We start from the raw sequence: 25,554 nt of genomic DNA on the forward strand, positions 1-25,554 counted from the left end.
GATCCTGGGAGTGGTTTCTCATCTATTCACAGGTCCTGTCCACACTCAAGGGCTTATAGAGGGCATGCACCGGCAGACACGGGAAACTAGGGGTCATTTTAGATTCTTGCCTTTTACTGCGTAGCGACTTTCCACCCGTCTCTGCATATCCACCTGACTGCTGCATAAAGTAGCCCCAGCCTCCAAAATGAGCATTCTCCCCTCCCCTCCATCAGTCTGCCTTTAAAAACAATGTTTTATCAGAGGAATTCATCTCTAAGAGTTTCAGATAATATAACGAGCACTTGCTTCTGTATTGTCCATGCTTAGCACAGTGCCTGGCTCTTAGCACTCCTCAATTGATGCTTCTCCATAAGTGAATGTGCAAATGATTAAATAAGAAATATTTCAGGCATCCTCATCAGATTATATCCAACTAAAAATGCCTACCCCCATGTGCAAGGCAGATTCCTCCTTTTCATTTATATCACTTTTCCCCAAGATTTCAAAGGAATACATGCTTAATATAAAACATTTGGGGATTTTTCTTCCTTCTATGATTTTATTTTTTATATTTAACTTTTTAATCCACTGAAAACTAATTTTCCAATATGATGGATAAAATATTCCATCCCCTACCCAATTAGCCTGTAATGCTTTTTTAAATATATATTAAGTTCTCGTGTATAATGAGCTCTATTTTTGAGCTATCTGTTCTATATCATTGATCTGCCCATTCAATTTGTGCGTCAGTATCACCTATTTTAATTATTGGAATTTTATAATATCTCTTAAGATCCGGTAGGGCAGGCGCTGCCTCGTTACTCTTCTTTTGGCCCCTCTCTCCCCCAGTCCATCAAGTCTGGGTCTGTCTTGCGGCATGTTCTAGCTCCTTAGCACAGCACCGCACGCCTTAGCGAGGTCTGGATGTGGAGCCAGATCTAGGTTCATATTCTACCTGTGCATCTAAGCAGCTCAACATCTCTGAGTCCCAGTGAAATGTAAAACTATAAATAATGTGCTACAGCTCTCTTAATGTGAGCGTTAACTGGGGCAACTTCTAAGAATCACCCAGCCCATGTGAGTGGTCACCTGCAAGCTGGAGTGTAGGAGCGACTCTGGAGGTCCAGGCACTCGTGCTTCTGTCCCTCCACCCCATCAGCAGGAACTGCAACACTTCTGAGAGCATCCTGTACAGGTGCTGAGTCTTGGACTTCTCAGGCTTGGGCTGGCCTTTAGGCTTGGAGTATCCAGGAGTAACCCAGCCTCTAGGCAGCCTCTTCAGGGCTCCAAGGGATGTCCAAGGGATGTCTGGTGGTTTTGTTGAATGGGGCCATCCCAGAGTGTACTGGGAGACTGTGGGAGGGGTTGTGAACCAAATGCCCAAGCCTACTTTGCCTGTCCTTACAGGACTTTGGAAGTGCCAGGAAATTACCACTCCTCACTTCATCCTCAGGGAGCCTATCTCTGGGTTTTGGTAGCCAGAGAAAGCCCTTAAAGCCACAAAGTGCAGGTGCTGGGGGTTGGAAGTCATTCTAGCACACACTGAAGTGGAGCTGGGTGAAGGGCGATGGGTGAGGCTCTCACAGCATGTGCTGGAAATTACAGAATGAAGAAATGCGTGCAATTGCAAGAACCCCACAAGAGTCAATCAGTCCCCTGCATCTGCCCAGGGGTTTATACAGGCTGCAGTTATCCTCAGACCAAGTGCAGCCACTGGAAATCAAAGGCTTGTGATAAGTCACAAGAAAGCCAAGAGTTTTGATGGCCAAGGTCTTCTTTCCTGGCATCTTTCCTTCTACTCAGACAGGACAGGGAATGAACTCATTCATTCCTTCAAGAAGGGTCTCTGCAGAGCTCTGTGCATTCTCAGGAGCTAGGCTAGGACACAGCCCTGCCCTCGGGGAGCTTTCATGTTGCCCGGTGAGGCGAGAGAACAGGCAGGATTGGCTCTCTGATGATGGTCACCGGCAATCTGATTCCTGTTCGAACTCCATCCCTGCAACATCTTCTGTAAAACAAGGGGTCGGATGTTCAAAGCCTCTTTATTTTCAATAAGAGAAAACTAAGTCCAGAGAAGGAAGGCGATTTGTCCAATCCGCCCAGTTTCATAGCCCAGTGGGACATCACTACTTCTCTGCCCACAGTTCGCCCCCTGAAAAATGGGGCTTACCTCAAACTTCTGGAGGCAGCACAGGGTCTGTGAGGCTGTTCCTGAAACACCGCGAACATTTTTGAGAGGGGAAGACAGAAGCGGATGGTGTTGGGTCAACACTGGGAACATGGAAGCAATACCCAATGACTGTTAAGAGCCAGGCCAGCTGAGTTCAAAATTCCGCTTTCTTCGCTTAAAAGCTACTTGAACGTGGGCACTTCTCTTCCAAATCTCTCTAAACCGCGTCGCCTCCTCTGTGAGATGATGACAGGGCCGTTTCCTGTAGGGCTGGTTTAAGAGTTAAATGAGATACACGTCCCCACCTAGCTTCATGCGTAGCATGAAGACGCGCTATCATGATAAAGGGTCCCCAGGACGGGCCCTGGCCACTTCTGTCGCTCACAGGCCGTCGCTAAGGCCGGGGTCCGCCTGACATCTCCGTGTGTGCTTCTCTGGTTCCAGGGGCCCTGGAGGAGCGGCACGGAGCGGGAGAGCGTGGCGAGAGAATGAAGACACCAACCGCCCGGGAGAAGCATGAGGCGGCAGCGCGGCACTCGGCTTAGAGGGCTCCGGCTGGCGGCGGCCCCGTGGGCCACCCTGCTGGCGCTGGGCCTCCCCGGCTGGGTGTTGGCCGTCTCGGCCACGGCTGCGGCCGTGGTCCCCGAGCAGCATGTGTCCTCGGCCGGCCGGCCGCCCCTGGACTGGCTGCTGGCCGACCGGGGCCCCTTCCACCGCGCGCAGGACTACGCTGACTTCGTGGAGCGGCACCGCCAGGGGTTCACCACCAGGTACAGGATCTACAGGTGAGCGCCCGGCCCCCCGACGGCGCGCACCGGCGGGGAGGGGGCGGCGGGGCAGCGGGCAGCTCAGAAGCCTGCCGTGCGGGTGTTTAAGAAAGGAAAGGAGAAAACGCACAGGCTGGAGGACCTGCTGCTGCCTCCCGGGGGACTTAGCAAAAGGGTTTCTATTTATAGGTGCTGTTGCTTATGAATTGCGGACAAATGAGGCGGCATAGAGTCCGCGTGCGGCCAGTGTCAAACGCGGGGGCCGGGTTTTCACTAACGGGTTAGATCCTTTTATGAGCTGTAATTACGCAGACATGCAAATGAAGGCAGCAGCGGTCCGGCTTCTGCTTCAGAGGTCTCTGGAGCTCTGCGGGGTCACGGACGAGCCTGTCCTCCCCCTTGTCGGCACCGCAGCCTCAGCTGGCCTTGCTGACGGAAACGGGCTGTGTCCTCCTGGCCCCTCAAGCCGGTCCTCAGAAACATCAGAGCTAGCAGAAAGCCAAGCATGAGACCCACCTGGTCCACGCGACAAGGGACAAAGCAGGGACAAAAATCCCCACTGCTGGATCAGCACTTCCAAAGCAGGAGGCGCCTTGAAATCCTCACCTCGGGGCTCCCACAAGTGCACCTCTTGCTAGATCGAGCACTTTATGTACATTAACTTGGTTATTTTATTTTTATTGATTTTAGAGAGAGGAAGGGAGAGGGAGAGAGAGAGAAATATGAATGTGAGAGAGAAACAACGATCGGTTGCCTCGGAACATGACCCAACCAGAGATGGAACCCCCGGCCTTTTGGTGTTTGGGGGGACGCTCCAACCAGCGGAGCCACCCGGCCGAGACAGTGCAGCAGCTCTGCTGGAGGAACAGTTCATCTCCCTTTTTACAGATGAGGAAATTATGGTCCAGAGAACTCGCCAAAGGGCACACAGCTAGTCAATGGTGAGCCAGGATTTTAGTCAGACTCCAGAATTTGGGCTCTTAAAATATATTTAGACATTTTTCTATTTCCAAGAGGTTTGTTTTTTAAACTTCTGCAATAACCATGGCATCTGTTTATGTCAGTATGGGGTCTCAGAAATAAGGTTTTCGGGTATTAGAAGCACTGGAAGATTCCCACATGGTAAGAGCAGACATTTATAGAGGTCTGTCTCCTGGCACATGATTCTCATAGGCACATGTAGACGATGAAGGGACACGATCGGGTATTTGAGGGGCTGGTGCTTCATGGGTACAGAGGTACACAGAAACAAAATCCTGCCACAGGAGTACCTGCCCAGCTCACCTGTCAGGCCACTTCTCTGCCACTGCGCTTAGATCCAGTCTGGCCTTGGGAGGGACTGGAGCTCAGGCTCTCTGCTTCGGCGGGTCTGGTCCTTGCCACCCTCCGAAGACTATAGTGGAGATTCACACAGGGCCCCTGAGGCCGAGCACGGCCATCTCAGGCTGGGAGTGGCTGAGTTAGCACTGCTTAGGGGAAAGGAGATGAGCAGAACCCCTCAACCTGACTATCAGCAAATCTATAAGAAACTAGACATGCTCTGCCTGCAAAATTTCTGTAAGATAAATTCAGGGTGATGCATCTCTTTATCAAAGAATTTATATTCCCATCCTTCGGAGAGAGAGCTGAGCGAGGGAGAGGGAGAGGGAGAGAGAGAGTCCACCCTTGAATGTGTTTAAGCCGTAAATTCCTCCAGTCCAAGAAAATAAGTTTTAATTTGCCTTAGATTTTTCAGTTTACCCCAAATCTTTCAGAAGCACGGTTATCACAAAAATATATATTTTTAAAAAGTATATATTGGAATTGAAACGTCAGGCTGAGAATCCCTACACCACCATCCACTTCCAAGGGCTGTAGGAACTAGAGGGAATTGACCATAGTTTCCTTCTTCGATAGAGTTTTCTCCTCATGGAGCCCCAGCCCCGGCCTGGCAGCCAGGAGGGCCTGGCGGCGGCTCGGAGCTGGCCCATGGGGAGGAGGGTCTGTAATCATTTCTGCACCATCAACCGTTCTATCAGCCGGTAATGGATTTCTGATCATTTAATGTGACAAGCTCTTACACGGTGCCATTCTGCTTCTCTGGGGTCAGTTATTGCACATGAACCTGTACTTGGGGAAACAGTAACCAGTCATTCTGACAGGCGTGCAGCATTCTGATTTGTGGCCCTTTGGTGGGGGGCGAAAGAATGGTCACACATGGCTGCTCCAGGAGCATTCTGGGAGTTGTGCCTTTAGTTATCAAGTGGAGTGGTGGCTCCATGGACATTGTTGTAGGGGCCGTATTATCCCTGTGGGAATTCACTCTTATCCCTTCCCCTTTATCTCTAGTGGCAAATTCAAGACTTGGCTTCCTCTGATGAAAGAGGGTCACAGAAAACTGGTAAAATACGCATAGAGGGTCACCCCAATGACCAGAAGGACATTTTATCCAGAGGGTAGAGAGAGAAAAAGCTGGCAGAAAGTATCAGAAATGTTCTGTGGTGCAATATTGAGACTCAAACAGAATTAGCCTTCCATTCAATTCTTTAAGAAAGCTTTTGATCCATGAAAGTAAATGGTATTCATGTGTGCTCTCCATAGAAGAAAGGGGATGGACTGTGAGGGGGAAGAACAGGACTTTCTACCAGGCTGGAGTGTTTGGTGCAGATCCCAGGAAGCTCTCTCGCATCAGGAGGGGGCCCTCCCTCCCTTCTGAACAGATCAGAACTAGCGCACAACAAGGTTCTCATACTAAGCTCTGAGTCCCACATATTATTGTTGGGATATCAGCACATGCTCTCACTTTGAGGGGATGTCTGGTTGTTCTAGAATAGCTCTGATCTTTCTTAGCATGGGCCCCCAGAGTTTCCTGCTCTCTCCATTTCAAATTTGTTTTCATGTAGGCATACATGCTTCAGAGGGAAGGTTCTGGAGCGGCTGACCTGGGTTCTAAGCCTGGAGCTGCTGCTTACTAGCTGAGTCATGCTGGGCAAATTATTAATTTCTTTGCTCACCAATTTCTTTCTTTGTAAATATGACAAAAATGGTGTCCACCTAATAAATTAATGTAAAAATTAAATGTGTTAGTTGATGTAAAGCACTTCGAACACTGCTTGATAAATACTACCTATCATTATTAGGTTATGCCCAACCAATTTTAGCCAGTATAAGAATGATAACAAGGTAAAAGCCCTGGATGCTATCTTTGTGATGTCTGCTGAGGGCTAAGCTTTAAACAACTTATGTAAGAAAGAAAGCAAATTGCACTTTTTCTTTCTTTTTTTAAAGCATACTAACCTTTAACCTTCAATCTGTCTTTCTGCTGGGAGAGGAACTCAACTAAAGAATGAATGGACCTTCTCTGGGCACACTCTTCCTGGTCTTGCGGGCTTAACAGAGGGAGCTAGACGGTCCCAGCATGTTTTAGAGTCTCCACAGGAAAAGATCTTTCTCCCAAAATCAGAGATTGCCAACCAAGCAGGCCTTCCTCAAGATGCCCTACAGAAGTTGGTCACTGCCAGTCCTAGTCCCAGGGGTGACATGAACAGCCTCAGGATGGCACCATTATGAGAAGAAAGACTATATGTACTCTTGTTAAGCCTTCCTAAATAACAGGATGGCTTGGCCATCTCACCCAATATTTGGCAAGCTTTTACATTTCACTACCCAACTTCTTAGCATGTCCTCAGCCCTGTCTGACCAACATCTGGGCAATTGGCCCACTTCTCAGACACTGTGTATTAACAGGCTAGTGGTAAGAGCTATCAGAGCAGAGATCCCATCTCCAATTCCATTTGTGACCCCCAATCCCCCTCCCTTGCTTCACTCCATAGCTCCTATTGTAATAAACACTTAGGTGATGAACCTCTCACAGCAGCCCTGTGAGGTAGATGGAGGCTATTAGGGTCCAAGGCAACAAGACAGACTTACTTGTTCAAGGTCATAGAGGTAGAGTGTCACAGCCAGAAATAGCACTCGGGGCTCCTGACTTGAAGTCTCCTGCTCATTACTCTAGACCACGCCATTTCCCTCTGACTGGTAAGTGCATCTTCATCATAACACGCAACCTAATCAGGCACCTAAATTGAGCTGATGCAAATGTAAATATGGTTTCTCGAAACACTCTAGCAGTAATGTTCCATTCTCTCTTTGCTACAAATCAAAGTAATGAGCAGTCTGGTTTTTTTTTTTTTTATTTCTTTTTGTATTAAGGCTTTAATAGAGAGATAATCATGGGATTGGAAAAAATCCAAGCCACTATGATGAAACACTTAAAACTCGGAAAGAATAAATTAAAATTAGGAGAGAAAGTTAGAAACCTTACAGAACCATGAGTATAACATGGTGGTTGGGAGGAAAGCAAGGCTGGGTGTAATTCCAAATTATTGACCTTCGTCAACATTACCTCCATTTCTAGGCTGCCTCTTTTTTAGAAAGGAAGGATCTGGGGATACAATAGAAGTCTTTTGGGAGGAAAATAAACAAAACATAATACATTAAGTAGATATCTTCATTGACCAAAAAAAAGACATTCTGATCATATTCTGGGCAAAGTTTGTAAATTTTGAGAACCAAAGAAGAACAAAGCTGAAAGCCAAGAGGGTGGAGTGGCGCCCCAACGTAGGAGGTGTTGAGGCAGGAATGTGTTTTAGCAGGTGCGCCTGGAAACACCCAACAGGACTAGCAGGCGCAGAATCAGAAGAGGTGGTGAGCAGGGGCAGTTAAGGCCAAAGAAGTTTTCAGCAGGTACCAGCACAGTAACCCTTAGAAAAGAAAACCAGTTTGCAGTTCACCAGGATGGGAAATAAGATATGGCAATAGCTTACGTGTGAGGGAAGTGAGAAATAGGAAAACAAGTATTTGACCCAGACTGTTCCCTGTGTGGTCTGTGACCCAGCAGCCTCGGCCTTTACCTGGGGCTTGTAAAAACCACAGGGCTCCACCCCAGACCTACGGAATCAGGATCTGCATTTTCACAAGAGGCCAGACGAACAGCATGACGTTAAAGCTTGAGAAGTCCTGTGTTTGGTTAGTGCTCGGGAGACCAAGAGGAGAGCAGGAATGACCAGGGTGGACAGACAGAAGGCTTTGTGGGAAGGCAACATCTCCCACGATGCATTGAAGGTAGTGAGAATATTGACAGAAGATATTACAAATGAAACAGAATCGCAATCAAGGGAGGTTAAATTTAGGAGTTATTAGTGCCAAGGCACATGAACTCATAAGAATAGATGTGGCAGCTGGGAGAAAAATGTAAGAGCAGAGGAGGGCCTAGAACAGGCCTGTGGGTGCCCCCTGGGAGACGGGGAGGCGAGGAAGCAGCGAGCAGCTGTGGAAGCAATCACCGGAGGAGCTCCAAGCTGACTTATCATTTGACCACTTCTCGCAGACTAACAAATATGGATTTGGATCAACAGCACACCCTGGGAGAGGCACCATCTCTAATTAAGAGATCACAGTCCGTGTAAATAGACGACCACCAAAGGCAACCTCGGTCTGCCTGGGTGAATCCCAGCGATCTCCTAGGCTCTCATCACAGCTACGGGAGTAGAGAAAGGCCGCCCCACAGCTGCAGGGAACCACGAGGGGAGCCCCGGTTCTCAGGCGGGTGCCACAGGCAGGGAAGGAGGGGAGGTCTCCTGGAAAATGACCGTCATGCGACTAAACTGGTTGGTCTCTGAACTTCTCACTGGGTTTCTATTTTGACAACGAAGGAGTCCATTGGGATGGAAGGAGAGAAAGGCATGGTGCACAAACCAGAGGAAAACAGAGCAAAATGAGAGGCGATACGGCACTGATGAGCCTGCAGTCCTGGTCACAGGCACTTTCTCAGGCCACAGAGGTGAGAGGGACAGAAGAAAATGGTGAGAATTTGCTGTAATCAAGAGTTCCGTGCTGGCTAAATGTACAATACCGCTGACATGGCATATGTCATCTAGATGGTAGACCAGCGTGAAATCTCTCCCAAGGGGTTTCATTCCAGAAGCATCTGGAGATGAGCCCCACAAGGGCATGGGCCCGGGACTCAGGCCTTGCAGAGGCCTGTCCCCGTCTCTGTCATGGAAGATGACACACCTGCGCAGCAGACCTACATGGAGCTCCCGTTGTGCACAAAGGACTGACTGAGAAATGGCACAAAACAAGGAACTATAGTTCAAGGGTCTACAAAGAGCAATATTCATTCAATCAGCAATTTTGAGGGCCGACTCTGTGCTCCTGCTTCGAGAAGATTCTGATAATATACCATGAACAAGGAGGACACCATTCTTGATCCGAGGGAACTTACAGGTAAGCACATCTGGAGAAAGCGCTAGGTCACTCGGCAAGGAAAGGTCACGGGAGGCTGGAATAAAAGGTGGCGTGTGGGCCAAACCCAGACGGATGAGTGGGACTCTCCAGGCGGACAGCCTGGTGGACGGCGTGGTCGACAGGATACCCAAAGGCACGGGGACAGAGGGGTGGTTCGGGAACTGCGCAGCCAGTCCCACATGTCTGATGTCAATGTCAAGATGCCCGTGACTGGGTCCTTGTCCCCCTGCTCTGCCCCGCTGTGTTATTTCCACCGTATCTCGTCCCTCCAAGATGCCAAAAGGCTCCCTTAGACATTGGTTTCTTCCAGGACCCAGTTTCAAAACACTCGCCTGGAGGGGCTAGTAAATGAAGTAAAAGCCGTTGCATGTCTGCAGAAGGCAGGGCAGGGCCCATTCCCCTCGTGGGTGACTGTTCCCCGAGTGAGGACATGGCACGCAGTGCTTTAAGATCCTGTAAACCGACAGGTTCAACTGAAACTCCAGCACCATTTACGCTGAAAAAGTGGAATTCAGGAGAAACTTACCACCCCTAGCATGTGCTCACTCGGTCCTCCCACAGGTATTCATGGAGCATTTTCTTTGTGCAGAGCATTCTGGGCGCCACAGCAGGCTAGGAGAGACAGAGGACAGGGCTTCAGTGATTTCTGGGAATTCAGCAGCCCGGTTTGAGTGACAGCGTACACCCCGAAAAACACATGGGCATGTCCAATCCCAAGTGCTGCGGGAGGGGCGCACTGAGGACGTGCGCGGTGACTGAGGGGTAGATTCGGCCCTCGGTGGCCGTCAGAATGACTCCCAGGGAGCCAGTCCCAGGGTCCCCCAGGACAAAATGACTCTCACCCCACACTTCCCCATGCCTTTGGGGGCTATACCCGGGTTTTCTCCCCTGGCTTGAAATTGGATTGCAATGATAGTCTGTAAAGAATAAATGAGACAACAGACAGGTGCAAGAGGTGAAAGAAGAATGCAGGATGGCCGGGGCGGAAGGCCGAGCTGGTTTTATTTTCCACTGAGATTTAGTAGAGAGATCTTGAGCCAGTCAGGCAGAGAGATAGAGGATTAATTTTTTGCTTTGAGAAATAATTAATTTTATTCATGAATGAATTGCTACTTAGAGACATGTACACGTAGAAGGGAATGAGGCAGGCTTCACCTAGAAACTGTCACGACACAGGTGCAGGCAGACAGGGACTCTGGCTAGTCATGTGGTCTCTTCTTTTTCCTGCTCTTCTTTTTTTTCTTCCCAAGAGAAGAGCTTTTTCTGGGTCAGGGAATCTCAATTTTTTTTCTTTATTCAGCTTCTGCCACATTTATCCCACCTCAGGGCTTCCCACATCTCCCACAAGAAAATTATTTCAGTCCAGAGAAAGCTCAAAACAGTGAGTGGCACACGGTGCCTGTATTTACTGGGCACATTTATTGAGCACCTGGGTACCGGCCACTCCGCAAGTGCTGGGGACACGGCATGAATGGGGTACAGCCCGGGCCTCAGGAGCGCTGCCCTCAAGGAAGGGCCCTGGGGCAAGTGGTTGGAAGTGGCCTGGGAGCAGGAAAGTGCGGTGTGTGGGGTCTGGTTCCCATGCTTGTCGCCTGTCTTCCCCTCGGGGACTGGAAACAGGGGCTGAGGGCCAGTGGGACAGATTTGCTACCTTAAAGCTGCGCCGGAGATGAAGGTTTGGACCTGGGTCCCTACCCTCACAATCCATCCCTGACTCGAATTAAAGACAACTGGAGCCCCTGGTCCATGGGCCCGATCTGCCCGATCCTAGTGAGGCAACTGCAGAGGGCGTGGCTGTGGTGTGGGTGGGCTGCCACGTGGCCTCAGATGGCACTCCACGAGTGAGGGACAGGAAACCCTCAGAGCCACTGTCCACTGGGGGGCATGGTATCCAAGGGACAGGAGCCTTTTGTGAGCAGGGAGCTTGGCGCATGGACTCGACACAGTATTGAAACGTGGACCACAGGACAGTAGTCTGTCACCAACTTCCTCCATTTCCCTGTGGGACAAAAGGAGGAAGGGTGCAAAGAAAATAGATGGTTCTAGGAAGGCAAGTCAGTTGGCCAAAGTTTCTGTTTAACTCAGGGAAAGAGCGCAGACTACTCTCTTTTTACTATGAAACATTAATAACATAAATAATAATAGCTAATATATATTGGGCACTCATCATATGCCCAACATTTTATTAAGTGATATATGATTACACTTATACAAGGGAGATGCTATTTTACACACACATTGCAGATAAAGACATTGAGACTTAGAGGATGTCACATGACTGGTAAGAGGAAGAGCCAGCACTCAGCCCATACAATAGAGGACTTGACCATTAAGTTGTTATTATTGAATGAAGTAAAGGATCTGAGCCTGGATTCTTACTGCCCAGGGGAAAATGGTGCCTCCAGGTGTAACCACCTGTGCCCTGTCCCTCCTGTTCCTCTTGGTGGCATTCCAACAGAACCTTGGGAGGCAGAAGGTGGGCCTCAAGGGGCCAGAGGGTGGCACATCCCACGCAAAGGTCCTGTGGTTCTCTCCACCGGCCTTCCACCTGCACCTGGATCCTGGGAGCCCTCCATGGGAGGAAGCTACAGATGAACCTGCCTGGAGCAGCTCACCCGTGGCAAACTCTGTACGAGTCGGTTTTCCACAGCCAGCGTGTTTCCATAGGGTGTGGTGTAAACTGAATTTCTGTAACTCGAATCCCCTACTGGAGGATACTGCATGCCATTTCCAAAATACAGTGTCTTATTTTTTGCCTGGCTTATAAAGCTTCAGTGTGGAGTCAGTCTTTAGCCTCTGACTTTAGGGTCAGATAGCTACTGATCTATAAACACCAGTATCTACTTGGAAGTGACGTCTATTTCAAGGATATTTTCACAAAGCCAGAAGAAATTTTGGTGCTGCAAATAACCTCTGCTTGTTGGGCTACTTGGTAAATTTGGAGTTTCTTACAGTGACAAGATTGGTATGTCCTCTGGGTCACACCCCCGATTGCCCTCAGCATGCACAGCACACTGTGGATTCCAATGGAGCTGTGAACGAGACCCAGGGCTGGACTCCCGAGTCAGTTTCAGGATTTGTAGGTATATTGGGGATTTTATACTGGGACAGGGTTTGGTGACAATGCAGTAATCAGGCAGAGCTCTCGCTGCCCAGTGTTTTCCCCTCTGCCCCTATTCTGCACACAGTGTCAGGCTCTCCCCTGAGCCCAGAAATGTGCTTCTTTCTCCCTCTGCCTGCAAAGAACAAACAAGCTCCGGACGTCAGAATGAGTCAGAGCAAGAAGTTTCACTGGCCAGGCAGGAGCTCTGGTCCCCAGAACCAGCCCTGCTCCAAGCCTTCATTACCAGCCCCAGTGCCAGGAAAATTCTCATTTTCCTTGTGCGCCAGGAGAGTTTGAGCCTTATCTGGGGACATACTGGTGACGGCGAAGGGACAGGAAGAAAGGCTCTTTGGGGAGTGAGATCCCCTGGATCCACGTAGGCATGGAACCGCCTAATGATCCCTCGACATAAGCTCCATAGTTGGTTTACTAGTAACAGAGGTAAACTCCAGCGTGGTGAGGCAGCCTCTCGCTCAGCTGGCTCTGTGGATGTTCCAAATGGTGAGCTTGATAAAGACTGTGGAGCAAAAGGCACCCGGGTATGCAAGTCCTTGAATGTCAGCTAGAAACTCATGCCCAAAGGAGACTCAATGGAAGAAGTGGCTCTAGAGGCTGAGAACACAGTCCTTAGTCTTCTGTGACCACTTAGTAGGGTGGTGTCCATTTGGGCGGCTGAAGGCCAGGAGACTAAGTCTGGGAACCACAGACACAGTGGTTGGCCTGGGACAAGAGGCCAAAACTGCAAAAACAGCCCGTGGGTGTGGAAGGAAGCCCGGCGACGTAGGTGACAGTGTCAGAACCCAGTGATGCCTGCTGCTTGAATCTAAAACCAGCTATTTCCTACCCAATGCAGACAAGCAGTCTACAAATCCCCAGGAAGGCCTGGGCTTGAGCAGTTCCATTCCTGCGTGTTCACAAAGCCAATTTCCATCCAACAGCCCCAAGCACGACTTGGTTTCTGTGCTAGAATCATAGCCAACACAGCACTCGTCCTGTTTCCTACTTTACTATCTGTATCTCCTGTCTCCTTTGCTGTGCTCCCTGGTGTGACCAGCCACCAGGCTGCTGGAGTTCCTGCCTCTTCCCCACCCCCACTCGCCATGGGAGTGGTTTTCTATCTCAGAATCCAGTCTCTCTCTTCTCCTGGCTTCATCATTTACCACTTGGACTTCTCTCTCCTCTCCAATCCAACCTACCTAAAGTCTCCTGTGAGTCCCTTGGTGCCCAAACAATAAAACCCAAATGTGTTGTTTTTGTTTGTTTTAGAATGAAAGTCCCTTCCAAACTCACCCTTTCACTACTTTAACAAATATTCAACGGCACTGACTGCATCACTGATCCTACCGCACCATTTCTTCTTGTTCCAGTCTCTGTGAACATCTCTGGATTGGCCCAGACACGGAGGCTCCTTCAGAGCCATGTGTCTGTCCAGTCCCATTCCTTCTACCTGCAAAGCCCCTTCCGTTTTCTCCACCAGCCGAGCTCCTACTCGCCTTTCAAACCCACTTAAATATTACCTCTCTCTGAAGTCTTTTTTGACTCCTTGAAAAGTTATTCTTACTTATGATTTCCCTTCAATCTGATTTCCTCCCTCTGTCCCTCCCTCCCTTCCTTTTCCTAACCTTCTTTGTTCTTCACTTGGCTCTGAGCTCCTTCAAGCAAAAAACACGTCTTATATCATATCTACATCTCCAGCTCCCAGTACGCCATCAGCCACATATAAGGATGCGCTAAGAGAAGGAAATCATTCAGAAGGAATGGGATGCCCTGCGACTGGAGTGCATGAAGCAGTAAGTGAGCGGCTGGGACTCCAGGCTCTGGACTCATACATGTGGGTTTAAATTGCAGTCCTGCTACTTCTAATTGTGTGAACTTGTACAAGTTATTTGAATCTGTGCCTCAGTTTTCTTATCAGTAAAGTGGGTAGAGAAATGGGCCTTTCTTTATAGAACTCTTTGGTGATAACTAAAAAGCAAATTTGGTTTCTTTCAAGATAAATGCTCATTATTTTTGTGATGGGTCTCCTGAGAGTGCATGTGGAAAACAGTAGTGTAGGGAATCCTGAGAAGGAAAGAGAAAATGAAGGGAGTTAGTGGATAAAGAAGAAAGGGAGATGGGGCAGTCTTACTCAATTAAACTCTTCCTACTGCAATTTCCATACATTCATCAGATTTATCACTTAAAATCTGCACACTACTCTCCCGGACTGTAGCCTGCGTTCGTCTAGCCATTGATTTTATAGTTACAGATAGTTCAAAATAAATCCTAACAGTGACAGGTGCTTTCCCTGCAGAGATGACTCACACACCACGATCCCAGAGCATCAAAGTCAAGGCTTCAAGACCAACACCATTTCCCACCTTGACTGAGAAAACAGGAGAGGCTCTGTAGGGGGATGTTACCGAGGAGAAATGGGGGCATGGACGTTTGACCACATAGACAATAAAAAGTCAGGTGACTGAAAGGGACCGAAATCTAGACAGCCAGTAAAATCAAGACTGAAGATCATTTTGCCAGACTGGAATATGAGATTGACATAACCGAGGTGGCATCATTCAGAGTAGGTTAAAGCAGATACGAACAGTCCCAGCTCTCAGTGACGGAATGAAAGTTTTTGTTTATTTGTTAGTTTTGTTCATGTCACGTTCCAGTGCAATTTATGGAAGAGTTAAAAGGCGATTGCTTCATGAACTCATTCGGGACCAAGATTTGTTCTAGCTAGTCACCCTGGGGGCCTCAGAGTCCCCCTCCGGGTCCTGGTGGACAAAGAAAGAGAGCATGAAAGATTTCATGGCAGGTCTTATGGGCTAGGCCTGGGCTCAGTCACATGGCTACACTTAACACGGAGGAAGCTGGGGGGATGTCTGGGAGTTAGGAGGGAAAGAGGGGCAGCTTAGAGAAGAACTTTCCAGTCTCTGCCACAAGGGGCAGAGTGCAAGAAGAGGGTGAAATGCGAAGCCTTAACTTTAAATTCAAAATGTCAACTTCACGAATACGATATATAGGAAACCTGACTTAGCTGTGAAAAAAAGAAATCTGGGGTTGAAAAAAATGTGAGGTTTGGTTGATCATAACATTACTTTCAGCCAAGAATACTTTTGTCTTTTAAAATATGAATACAATGGCCCTGGCCAGGTAGCCCAGTTGGTTAGTGCACCATCCTAATACGCCAAAGATGTGGGTTTGAAAACAAGAATCATTTATTCTCATGCCTCTGCAGGTTGGCTTGGTTACCTCCGCTTCGGGATGCAAGTCCGTAAGGGGGACATTAGGTCTTTACTCCAGCGATGTTCATTCTGGGGCCCAGGCCCAAAGGGCAGCACCTGCAGCTACTGGGGAAAGCAACTCTCACGGCGAGCGCAGGGATGCAAGAGAGTGGAATCGCCAAGGCCTCTGGAGGCCTTGGCCCAGCGCCGGCACGCGGTCCACCTTCCTTTGTCCAAATCCAAGTCTCAGAGCCGAGTCAGTATCAGTGGTGGAGGGAATAAGCTCCATCCATACGAGTGAGTGATACTGCAAGGTCACATGTCGAGGGACATTCTAATAGAGACTAGAATGAGGAGTCAATCTAACCACTGCATTTGTAAGATTGTGGTGATGATTGATAATTTTTGTAAAGCATCTGATTCCAAGCCTGGCAACACAGGGCACTGTGTTGATAGTTATAATGAAAGAGGCACTGAAAGAGGCACTATGATGATAGTTGTAATGATGATGGTAATGACGCACATATTCAGATATTGTATCCTAGTGTACTCTTGGTGGCTCAGAACACACCCACCGGGTTGTGTTTAACTGGGGTTGCCATTTAAAAAAGAAATATATTCACTAGCTATGTTTCAAGCAGAGAAGGTTGACCATAAGGGCCTAGGGATCTGGAAACTGTATTAAAGAACTAAAAATATTTATTTCAAAGGAAAGTGTCCCATGTAAAAAGTAAATGCGCCCAAGTACCAGAAGGGTTATCTCATTGCAAAAGGAATAAACTTGTAGAATAATGGAAGGAACGGCTAGTCTAGGGGATTCTCTTAGAGTTTAGTAGACAATGGGAAGCCCGTTGACATTTGGGGGGACAAGCATAGCACAGGCTGTCTGATTGCTGAGCAAAGGCAAAGACAAAGGGAGGTGAAGATGGTGACCAGAGCCATTTCCACAGATGAATGGAGGGGTGGAGGGGAGCAGGTTGGGGGGTCAGGGCAGAGCTGGGGTTTCTGTACCTGGGAAAACACAGATCTTAGCTCCCTCTTCATTTCCTTCTCTTCTCACAGATTCACTGGTCTCCATTCAAACCTGTCTGTTTGCATTTCATGTTGATTCTACACAACTCTCCGTGCCCTCTCCAAGTCCCTGAGCCCCAACAGGGCAGTGTGAGATTCCCCAAACATTGGTCTCTTCCTCTCCTTTAAGCTTGAATCTCCCCTCCCTATCTCTTCCAATCAGCCTTAATTAAACTGTTTGAAAGCTGCAGCTTGATTTTAATTAGAGCAAAATTGGGAAGATTAGAATGAAATTGGCCAATCATTGTTTACGGGCCGTTGTTTGAGAACACAGCAGGCTGGTAAAGTACCTCCAAGCTTGGCTTCCTGAATTCTTCCAGACACGGGGGGGGACGGGGCAGTGGACATCAAGGGAGGGCTGGCCTCCAGTCTGCTCCTGTGCTCCCAGGGTTGCAGGGCCCAGATGTTATTTAACCAAATGGCTCCTGGATCGATGTCTTCCTACCTGTGGATTTCTCCCAGCCACAGTGGTAAATAAGGCTAAAGAATTTCCTGAGCATTGTGACAGAGGTGTACAGTCTCTGAACTTGCACACAGGTCACAGACAAAGGAAAGAAATAATTCGTGACATGGTCTGGGATCTCATCACACCCTACCGTTGATCAACTGAGACTTGGGTTACTTCTTCAGTTTCTCTGTCACCTCATTTGTTAACCTGTAAAAGTTAACAGTTGAATAATGGTATTTCATCTTTCTCTTTTCCAAGGTCTTTATATAGATAGAATAATTGAGCATGTGTGAAAATTGGCTACAATTTTTTTAAAAACCTAAAGGAAAGCTCTACACAAATATAAGAGATTATGGTGTTTATTATAATTTCTTTTTATAGCTCAGATTAGCCATGTCCTGTTCATTATAGCAGTAAAGGCTCTAATAGCCAAGTACATAACAGTAATCTGTTGTTGAGATAGACATCTCCTAGTGGTATGATGTTTAGAAATACTGCCTCTAAACAGGAGCCAACACGTGACAGCTCCCCAAGCCTCGAAAATGTCCAGTTAGAGAACATGAAACCCCCTTAGCTGAGTGGCTGTGGTAAGCAACCAACATTCCTCAATGTGTATGTGGCTCTGGCTGTTCTTCTTCCTGTGAGTTTGTCAAGACGAAAGGGTGCGAGCCCTGTGAAAAAGAGAAGTAGTAACGTCTTAGCTTGCTGGGTTGGGTTCTGTGCTGGAAGCCCTCGCCCAAGATGTGCGGTCTATTGACAGAAAATGAAGAAAGACAAGGCCGCTTTGTGTCTGGAACTCAGTGCTACAATAATCAGCGGGGTTTGTTGGGACTCCCGCATCAAACTGGCAAGTCAAGCTATTTGGGGAAAGGCAACTCTGCAAAAGGAAGGTGGGTTTTGAGAACAAAGACTTTTGCATTTCTCTGGAACTGGCTGGTATGTGAGAGATGTCCCCATGGACACTAGTTGACAGTTAACATAGACAAAGTCAAGTCACAGGAAAAATGACAAGAAAACCGTGTCCTTGGCTTAAGACCAATCCATCTTTTTTGCTTCAAAGTTCTTAAATATTTTATTTAATAACCCGTCATGTGTCTTCCTTAATTTTTCAAGGAAAACCAGTGATATTTTTTCTTTCCCAATATGGGTCATACCAAAATAACCGTTTGGAGAATCCATAGGTCAGTTCAGTTCCTTTAGCACCGCTGTCCCTTTGAACACTGACGTTTGGAGGCAAGTGCCCCACAAACAGAGGTTCTTGGAAATAGGTCAAGGCAGGGGACTAGCCCCCGCCACGGCAGCACATTCTTTCTGCCAGTTTTCCAAGTGGTGCTTGGGGCTGGGCGCCCGCGCTCCGCGGCTGCCTTCGGACCTCTGCCAGCTCTTCAGAGGTCAGGCCCTATTCTGAGAAGTGCCACCGAGTTGGCACGTGGTGACTGGTTGGCTCTGCTGGAAGCAACATTGATTCCCTCCGCTGCAAACCGGCCTGGAGTCCAGCTCAGGGGGAACAAACGGGCCCCTGGCGCTCAGGGCCACATGGACACGGGTGTCGGGCCTGAAGGGGCGCCCTAGCGGGGCGGGCGGGGCGCATTCAGGGTACAGGAAACGTGCCTCTTCAAATTCCCACATCGGTGGCCTTGGAGATGGGCCTGACCGGGCTTCCCACACAGAGGTGGAAAGACCTGTCGATCAGAAGCGGGGAACAGAGGAATCGGCTGTTCGGAGCTCGGCACGGCTGCCCACACTGCAGGCTGCATTCATTACGGCTACGCGTCAGCCTCGCTTGAGGTATAGCTTTGTTTTTGTTCTGAAACTATGGATTTTTTTGTTTAAATACTCTCTCCCTTAAGGCTTCCTGGGGAGGGAGATTTCATAGGTAATGACTCTTCATGGGGGCCAGATCAATGTTCTCAGTTTCCAAGCCCGGAAAGTGGTAGCTCAGCGGGCAGCCCCTGGAGACAGCACCTGGGACGAAGACCCCGACTGTGCTCTCTCTGAGTCTTTAATCGCCAGGAGCTGGGACCCTGTGGGGGACTCTTGCTGGCAGCATTCTCATTGACCTTGGGTGACATGAAGGAGCACAGGGCTGCGGAATGGTGGCTGCCATCACAGTCAGTAGCTGCGACCAGGAGGCATTCCTTTTCATTTACATCTTTCAAATTAGAAACACCTTGAGTCACTTAGTATTGTCATGGAGACCTTTTTGCTGCAAACCCAGAGCTGGCCCAGGCCCAGGCCCAAAGCCCCCTGGAGCTCCTGTTGCCCGAGGCTTGGCACAACTCCTCAGCTCTCCTCCTGCTGCTCTCTTTGGATTCTGGGAAAATCCCTAACCTCATGTACAACCAGAAGCATCATTTATTGACAATCTGGACCATTAGCGTTAAGCAGTTTGGGACAAAGATAACTACAAACACTTCAGAACATAGCTAGAGATAGAGATTTTGAGTTAGAGCTAAAATCTTCGGAGTGTTGTGTGTCTGGCTGCTTTATTTCACACACCGGGTTTTACCCTCCAAACTGGATTACACCTTTCCTCATCTTTGTTTTGGTTGTTATTAATCATTTTACGGGTATGTTAATAAGCCTTTGACAAAAATATGTGTTGTCGCTCTGGGTTAATGTGAAACTTAATGGGAAAGGAACAAGCTTCTGTTAGTTGTAGCAGTTTACGGCAGCATCCTTTTGGAGGCAGCGTGAGCACCTGGTACAGGGAGATCCACAGCTGAGAGCTCTGGTCACCCTTTGGCTTAACCTGTGAGCCCTTGGGTACCGGCCTCTGCTGTTGCAAAGGGGCTTTCCACAGGGGCTTCCCTAGCATTCGAGATGTTTGCTTTCTCAGACTGTTTACTGCAAGGCAAACACAGGGAGAGAAGGTTTTAAGAGAAATGGCTACACTGAAATGGAGATTTATTTGGTGTCTTAATTGAAACAAAGACAAAGGCTTCATTGAAGTAGTGTGTGTTAATTAATTGATATGTAGAAAATAACCTTTTCCTGGGGGAAAAAGAAACCTAGATTATTTTATTACTGGAAAAAATCTACTAAATTAAAAATCAGAAATGACCATTTATTCTTTGCATAGCTCAGCCTGCTTTCCAGTATTGCCTCTGAGGTTTCTAGATGCTGGAAAGAACCAAGTTAATAAGATCTGTGATCACATTTTTACCATTTTAGACATTTCTCCCATTATTTTAATTCCATGAAGGGTTCCAAAGGGTTTTCTCTTCGACTCCTCAATGCATTGATATCTTTATCATTATATAAGGACATTCTTTGTCTCCCGTTACAGTCTTTGGCTTAAAATTTATTTTGTCTGGTGTAAGTATAGCTTCCCCAGCTTTTTTCTTTTTTAGTGTCCATTTGCAGGGACTATCTTTTTCCATTCCTTCACTTGCAGTATATGTGTCCTTAAAGCTGAAATGAGTCTCTGTAGGCAGTATGTAATTGCATCTTGCCTTTGTTTTTTTAATCCATTAAGCTAGTCTATGTCTTATCATTGGCCATCCAGCCATTTAGAAATGAGATCAAGCACCTGTTCTTCACGTGGTAGTGAGATTTGGGATAGAAAACACTTTTGACAAAATACCCTGCACTTTTATTAAAGTTTAGCATTTTATACACAAAGGAAATAAATAATAATGTATTATTATGAAGTTGCCTGCTTAGATAAGTAGAGCCACATGGCAGGAATTTTAAATGACTTCATTGGAACTGTGAATTATTAGTCATCCCTTTCTTTTGTTTCCCTGGTAATGTTTGGCTAGTGCCCCTCCTCCCTGTCTCAGTCTCTAGATTTAGATGCGGGGATTCTACAGCCTCAAATGGGGCATGGATTTTTATTTCTTTATTTTGAGTTATTTTATTTTTCTGCAGCCCTGTCATTTGTGCTGCACGGATCTGGGGGGATGGTTAGACCAAGGCTTAGCACTGTGATGATGAGAAGAGTTGGTGTGGATGACAAGATTGAGGAGATGTTACATTTTGTTGTTTCCTAAGGCAGTGGAGCTGGTCTTCACTGGGGTAATTTAAGAGGCAATGGGAAACTTCTTTCTTTCTAATGGATACGATCTTTTACATTTCATCTCAGGACAAAGATTCCCCTTGGAAGTCTGTCCCCTGTAAAATACTAACAGTCCAGTGGCATACAAAGCATGAAGATTAAAATTCTAGGTGGCACTGGAAAGGAACTTGACCATCTTTGAGAGCAGGGCTTCTCCTGATGTGGGTGCCCTGAGGTCCTTGCAGGATGTCCATGTTGACATTTGCAATGAAGATCCACAAACAATGGTGGACGAAACCTCTGGCATCGTAGTTGGAGTAAAGGCCGTCTCAGCAAATGGCACTAGTAGTCATGTACCCCTCATGATTACTTACTTGCACCTAAACACACACACACACACATGCAAACACACCAGTTTTATGTAAGAATGCCCTGGAAGCACTACACTTTATTAATTGGATCTTCACCCTTGAGTATATGTCTTTTTAATCTTCTATATGATAAAATGGGAGGTGCACGTAAGACACACCTGAGTCTACGAAAGAATGAGGGTTGTCTCAGGGACAAGGACTTTTGTGATTGCGTTGTGAGCTGACCTAGCTACTTTTTTCATGGAACTAGTGTTTTCTTGACAGCCAACAGACAAACTATGCTTATTCAGACTTAGTGTTTGGCAGACATTTTCTCAAAAAGAACAAGGGAAGCCTGCCTCTTTAAGGAAAACAACCAACAGTATTCATTACCAATGATAAAATTGAAGCTTTCAAACAAAAATGAGAGTTTTGGAGAGCTCCTATTTGTCACTTTGAGCTTGACAGCTTTCCAATATTTAAAGACTTTTCTGATGAGATTGGTGGTAATATTAATGAATATAATGTTTTGATATTATATAATGAAAAGTGTCAAAATGTGGAAGATCTGAATAACTCAGTGTTCCCATATTTTCCAGATGACTAATGCATGGTGTTATGCAATAAGAAGGGTAGAAAGATCTACTCAAAGAGCAATGTGGCACACTGGATTTTAACGTATCATCGATATGGGTTCAGACTGCACACTGGCACTAGCTGTTAAGAAACTATGCTCGTTGAGTTTAGTGTGGTACCATAGAGGAATATCCACAGTTATCACAACAGATTGGGTGCAGAAGCAAATTCGAGAATGCAGCTCTCACCTGCTCCGCTAGAGAGTGAAAACATTTGCAAAATGCAGCGATGCTACAACCCTTGCCAAATTAGTTTTGTTTCAGAACCTACAGTCATTGTCATAAAAATGTTACTTATGTGAGATGCAAGGGATTTACCACTGTTGCCTTTAAATAAAATATTGAATTAATTAAATATGTTTCTCAGCTTTAATTTCTAAAATAGCAACTATCAGTAGATGTAAGCCACATAAATACGGAGGACTCAATCAATTTGAAGAGTGTGAAGGGGTCCTGAGACTAAAACATTTGAGAACTGTGGCTCTAGACCAACATCTGACTTTATAAATGGGTAACTGAGGTAAGGACAGGTGATGTGAGTCACCCACATGGGGCCAACTGTGACTAGATCCTCTCTCTGCAAACCACTGTTCCAAAATCTTCATTGTTTGTTCCCCGACCACACTACTGCGGTGACTACCTTCATATGAACGAGCTGACCAGCTGCTCCCCAGGAGAAAGGCTCGAGAGTGAGTTACGGGGGCGGTCAGCCGCGACAGGGCCTTGCCACTGAGCGGGTTTCCCCGGAGGGGGAACGTGACCTACTGTGGACTGTGCGCCTCTTGTTCCAAAGCACAATGAGCTTGTCCTTACCCCTTGACTTTTCCTCCAGGGAGTTTGCCCGCTGGAAAGTGAACAGCTTGGCACTGGAAAGGAAAGACTTCTTCAGTTTGCCATTGCCTCTTGCCCCAGAGTTTATCCGGAATATCCGCCTCCTGGGAAGGAGACCCAACCTGCAACAGGTCACCGAAAACCTAATCAAAAAGTACGGCACTCATTTCCTACTCTCTGCCACCCTTGGAGGTAAGCACCGCTGTGATCCTGCACGAACCCTTGCCAGGTTGTTGAAATAGCTTTAAGGCCCACTGAGTATAGCTTCAATAGTCTTCCTAGATCTTTGGTTTTTCCTGGCCTGTTATTGCCTGAGAAACATCTCCTTTCTGGTGCCTTCGAGAACAGTATAGTTTCTTAACATACCAATTTACCCTAAAACATAAGTGTTTGCTTCTCAGCATCCTCCTGGGGAGGGGGTGTGGAGTAAAGAGGTTGGGGGACAGGCAGACGCCTGCTAACCCTTTACCAGCAGGGGGCGCTCCCAATTTCCCTTTGACTGAGCCATTTAACCCCAAAGCTTCTCCACATCCCAACATTTGCTGTAGCAACAGTTGTCAGATCCTTGGGCAAAGAAGGAAATGTCTGTTGAATTCCTGCCTCCTCTTTATAAAGACCGGTAACCAGACAAACCAATTCTAATGATTCTGGGCTGGATGGAGGTGAGGGTGGGGGTGGGGATGGTGCAGCCTTGGCTAGGACCCAGGGCAGAATCAGAAGCTCTGAAGAGGCAGAGCTCTCTCTGTCCTGGGAGAAGAAAGCAGGATTTATTATAACATTTAGCTCACTGTCTGGTGGACAAAAAGGAGCTTTCCAAAGGGTCAGAGCAGCTGCCGCATGTGGTAGGTGTTGAGTGCTTGATGGGGAGAGGGGACCTTAAACTTCAAGGCTTCTTCTGCCCTTTTGGAGGAAGCAGAAATTTCCATGGCAACTTCTCGTAAGCCACTTGAGAGGAAGAATTTTATCTCCTCCATGGAGGTAGATTGCCTGAGATAGAGATCAAAGGAGGGTGTTACATGGATAAGCTGGGTGACAAGGAGATGAGCTTTGGGGAGACTTTCAGAGCTAAGGAAAAGGAGGGGGGGTCTCAGTGACGCCTGCTGTCCTATGACACAGTCCGATGAGATTTTTCTAAACATGGAAAGGGCTGGGAAAGAGGCTGTCTGCAGAAGTGGGCTCATCCTTAGCTCCTTCCATTCTGGCCAAGAGTTTCATGGTCTTATTGGTAGGAGGTGAGGGAGCAGAAGGCCTCACCAATGAACCCACATTGTTTGCTACAGGAGAGGAGTCCCTGACCATTTTTGTGGACAAGCGGAAACTGAGCCGAAAGGCAGAGACAGTAGGAAGTCCCCCGACAGTCGGGGGCACTGGGAACAGCTCGGCCGTGTCCCTGGAGACCCTGCATCAGCTGGCAGCCTCCTACTTCATCGACAGAGAGAGCACACTGCGACGGCTGCACCATATCCAGATAGCCACGGGGGCCATCAAGGTAAGGGCTTGTGGGGTACTGGGGGAGGGCAGGGGTAGGCAGAGAGAAACGAGGGGGGAGGCCAGAGTCTTAACCAGCTGCAAGTCAGCCAGGCCTGACTGATCGAAGGGGGAAGGAAGCTTTCTGATGGAGGCTCAACCAGTCCTAAACATGGCCCAGGTTTTCATTCTACAGCAAACAGTCCTGTAGCATTTGCTCTGAGACTGACTCCAGCCTAGGGACCGTAGAGAAAGGGAGACAAGGTCCCTGTTCTCCGGAGGTTACATGATAATAGGGAATAGAGATGATAAACAATTAAATATTAGCAAAATAATTTCAGATAATGATAAAAAGAAAAGACAGAGTCAAAAGGTACAGATTTCCTGGGATGAGAGAAGGGAGCAGATAATATTCACCAGACTGGTCAGGGGAGGGCACCTTGGGTTTAGATTTTGAGGCTGAGGTCTGAATGAAAAGAAGCCAGCTGTGCGTAGATCTGAGAGGAGTGTGTTCAGGCAGAGGGAACAGCAAGTGCTAAGGCCCTGAGGCAGGAGCCAGCTTGGTGCCTTGGTGGAACACAGAGAAGACTGCTGTGACTGTAGTGAGGTGAACAAGAAAGGCTCTGGTACAAGGTGAGGTTCAGAAGTAGGCTGGAGACGGATTACATGGCCATGATAAAGAATTTTAAACTACGTCCAAGCGCAATGGAAAACAACCAGCGAGTTTTAAGCAGAGGAGCAATATGATCATACGTGCTTGGAAAAGATCAATATCACTGTAACTTTAATAACTGTAACCTCCATTCCATTGTCTTTACTTACATCTAGGAGAGTTATAGAAAAGTTCATATTGTTCAGAAAAGAGAAGGCCAGTGAGAACACTTGAGAATACTGGATTTTTAAAATTCTAAATATAAAGCTAGGGTGGCAAGTAAGGGTCAATCGTGTCTTATATCCTGCCTTTATCATACCCAAAATTCACAAGGAAGTTGTTTATTTATTTATTATTCAATAAATATTTTGAATACCTATTATGTGTCAGGCACCTTTCTGAATACTGAGAATCCAAGAGTGAACAAAACGTATTAAGTCCATGACCTCATGAAGCTTAAATTCTAGTAGTGGAGACATAATTGAATAAATATGCCGTGTCCGGTGGGGTTAATGGTACTAAGATGTGTAACCAGGGGAACAGAGGATTTAGGGAATGCCATTTACGCAGAGATTTGAATGAAA

General features: G+C 47.4%; 1 protein-coding gene across 1 annotated transcript in view; it reads left to right on the plus strand.

Annotated features, from left to right (window-relative positions):
* Window positions 1-2,630: 2,630 nt before the first annotated feature.
* BRINP2 (BMP/retinoic acid inducible neural specific 2) overlaps window positions 2,631-25,554 on the plus strand; it is a 35,976-nt gene continuing 13,052 nt past the window's right edge. Inside the window, exons 1-3 of the mRNA XM_087828109.1 lie at window positions 2,631-2,937; window positions 22,853-23,043; window positions 24,132-24,340. Coding sequence (XP_087684235.1) covers window positions 2,669-2,937; window positions 22,853-23,043; window positions 24,132-24,340 — 669 coding nt within the window. The 5' untranslated portion in view covers window positions 2,631-2,668. The remainder of the gene's footprint in view (window positions 2,938-22,852; window positions 23,044-24,131; window positions 24,341-25,554) is intronic.

This window comes from Miniopterus natalensis, chromosome 19 (assembly GCF_054644295.1).
Source record: "Miniopterus natalensis isolate mMinNat1 chromosome 19, mMinNat1.hap1, whole genome shotgun sequence".
Taxonomy (NCBI): domain Eukaryota; kingdom Metazoa; phylum Chordata; class Mammalia; order Chiroptera; family Miniopteridae; genus Miniopterus; species Miniopterus natalensis.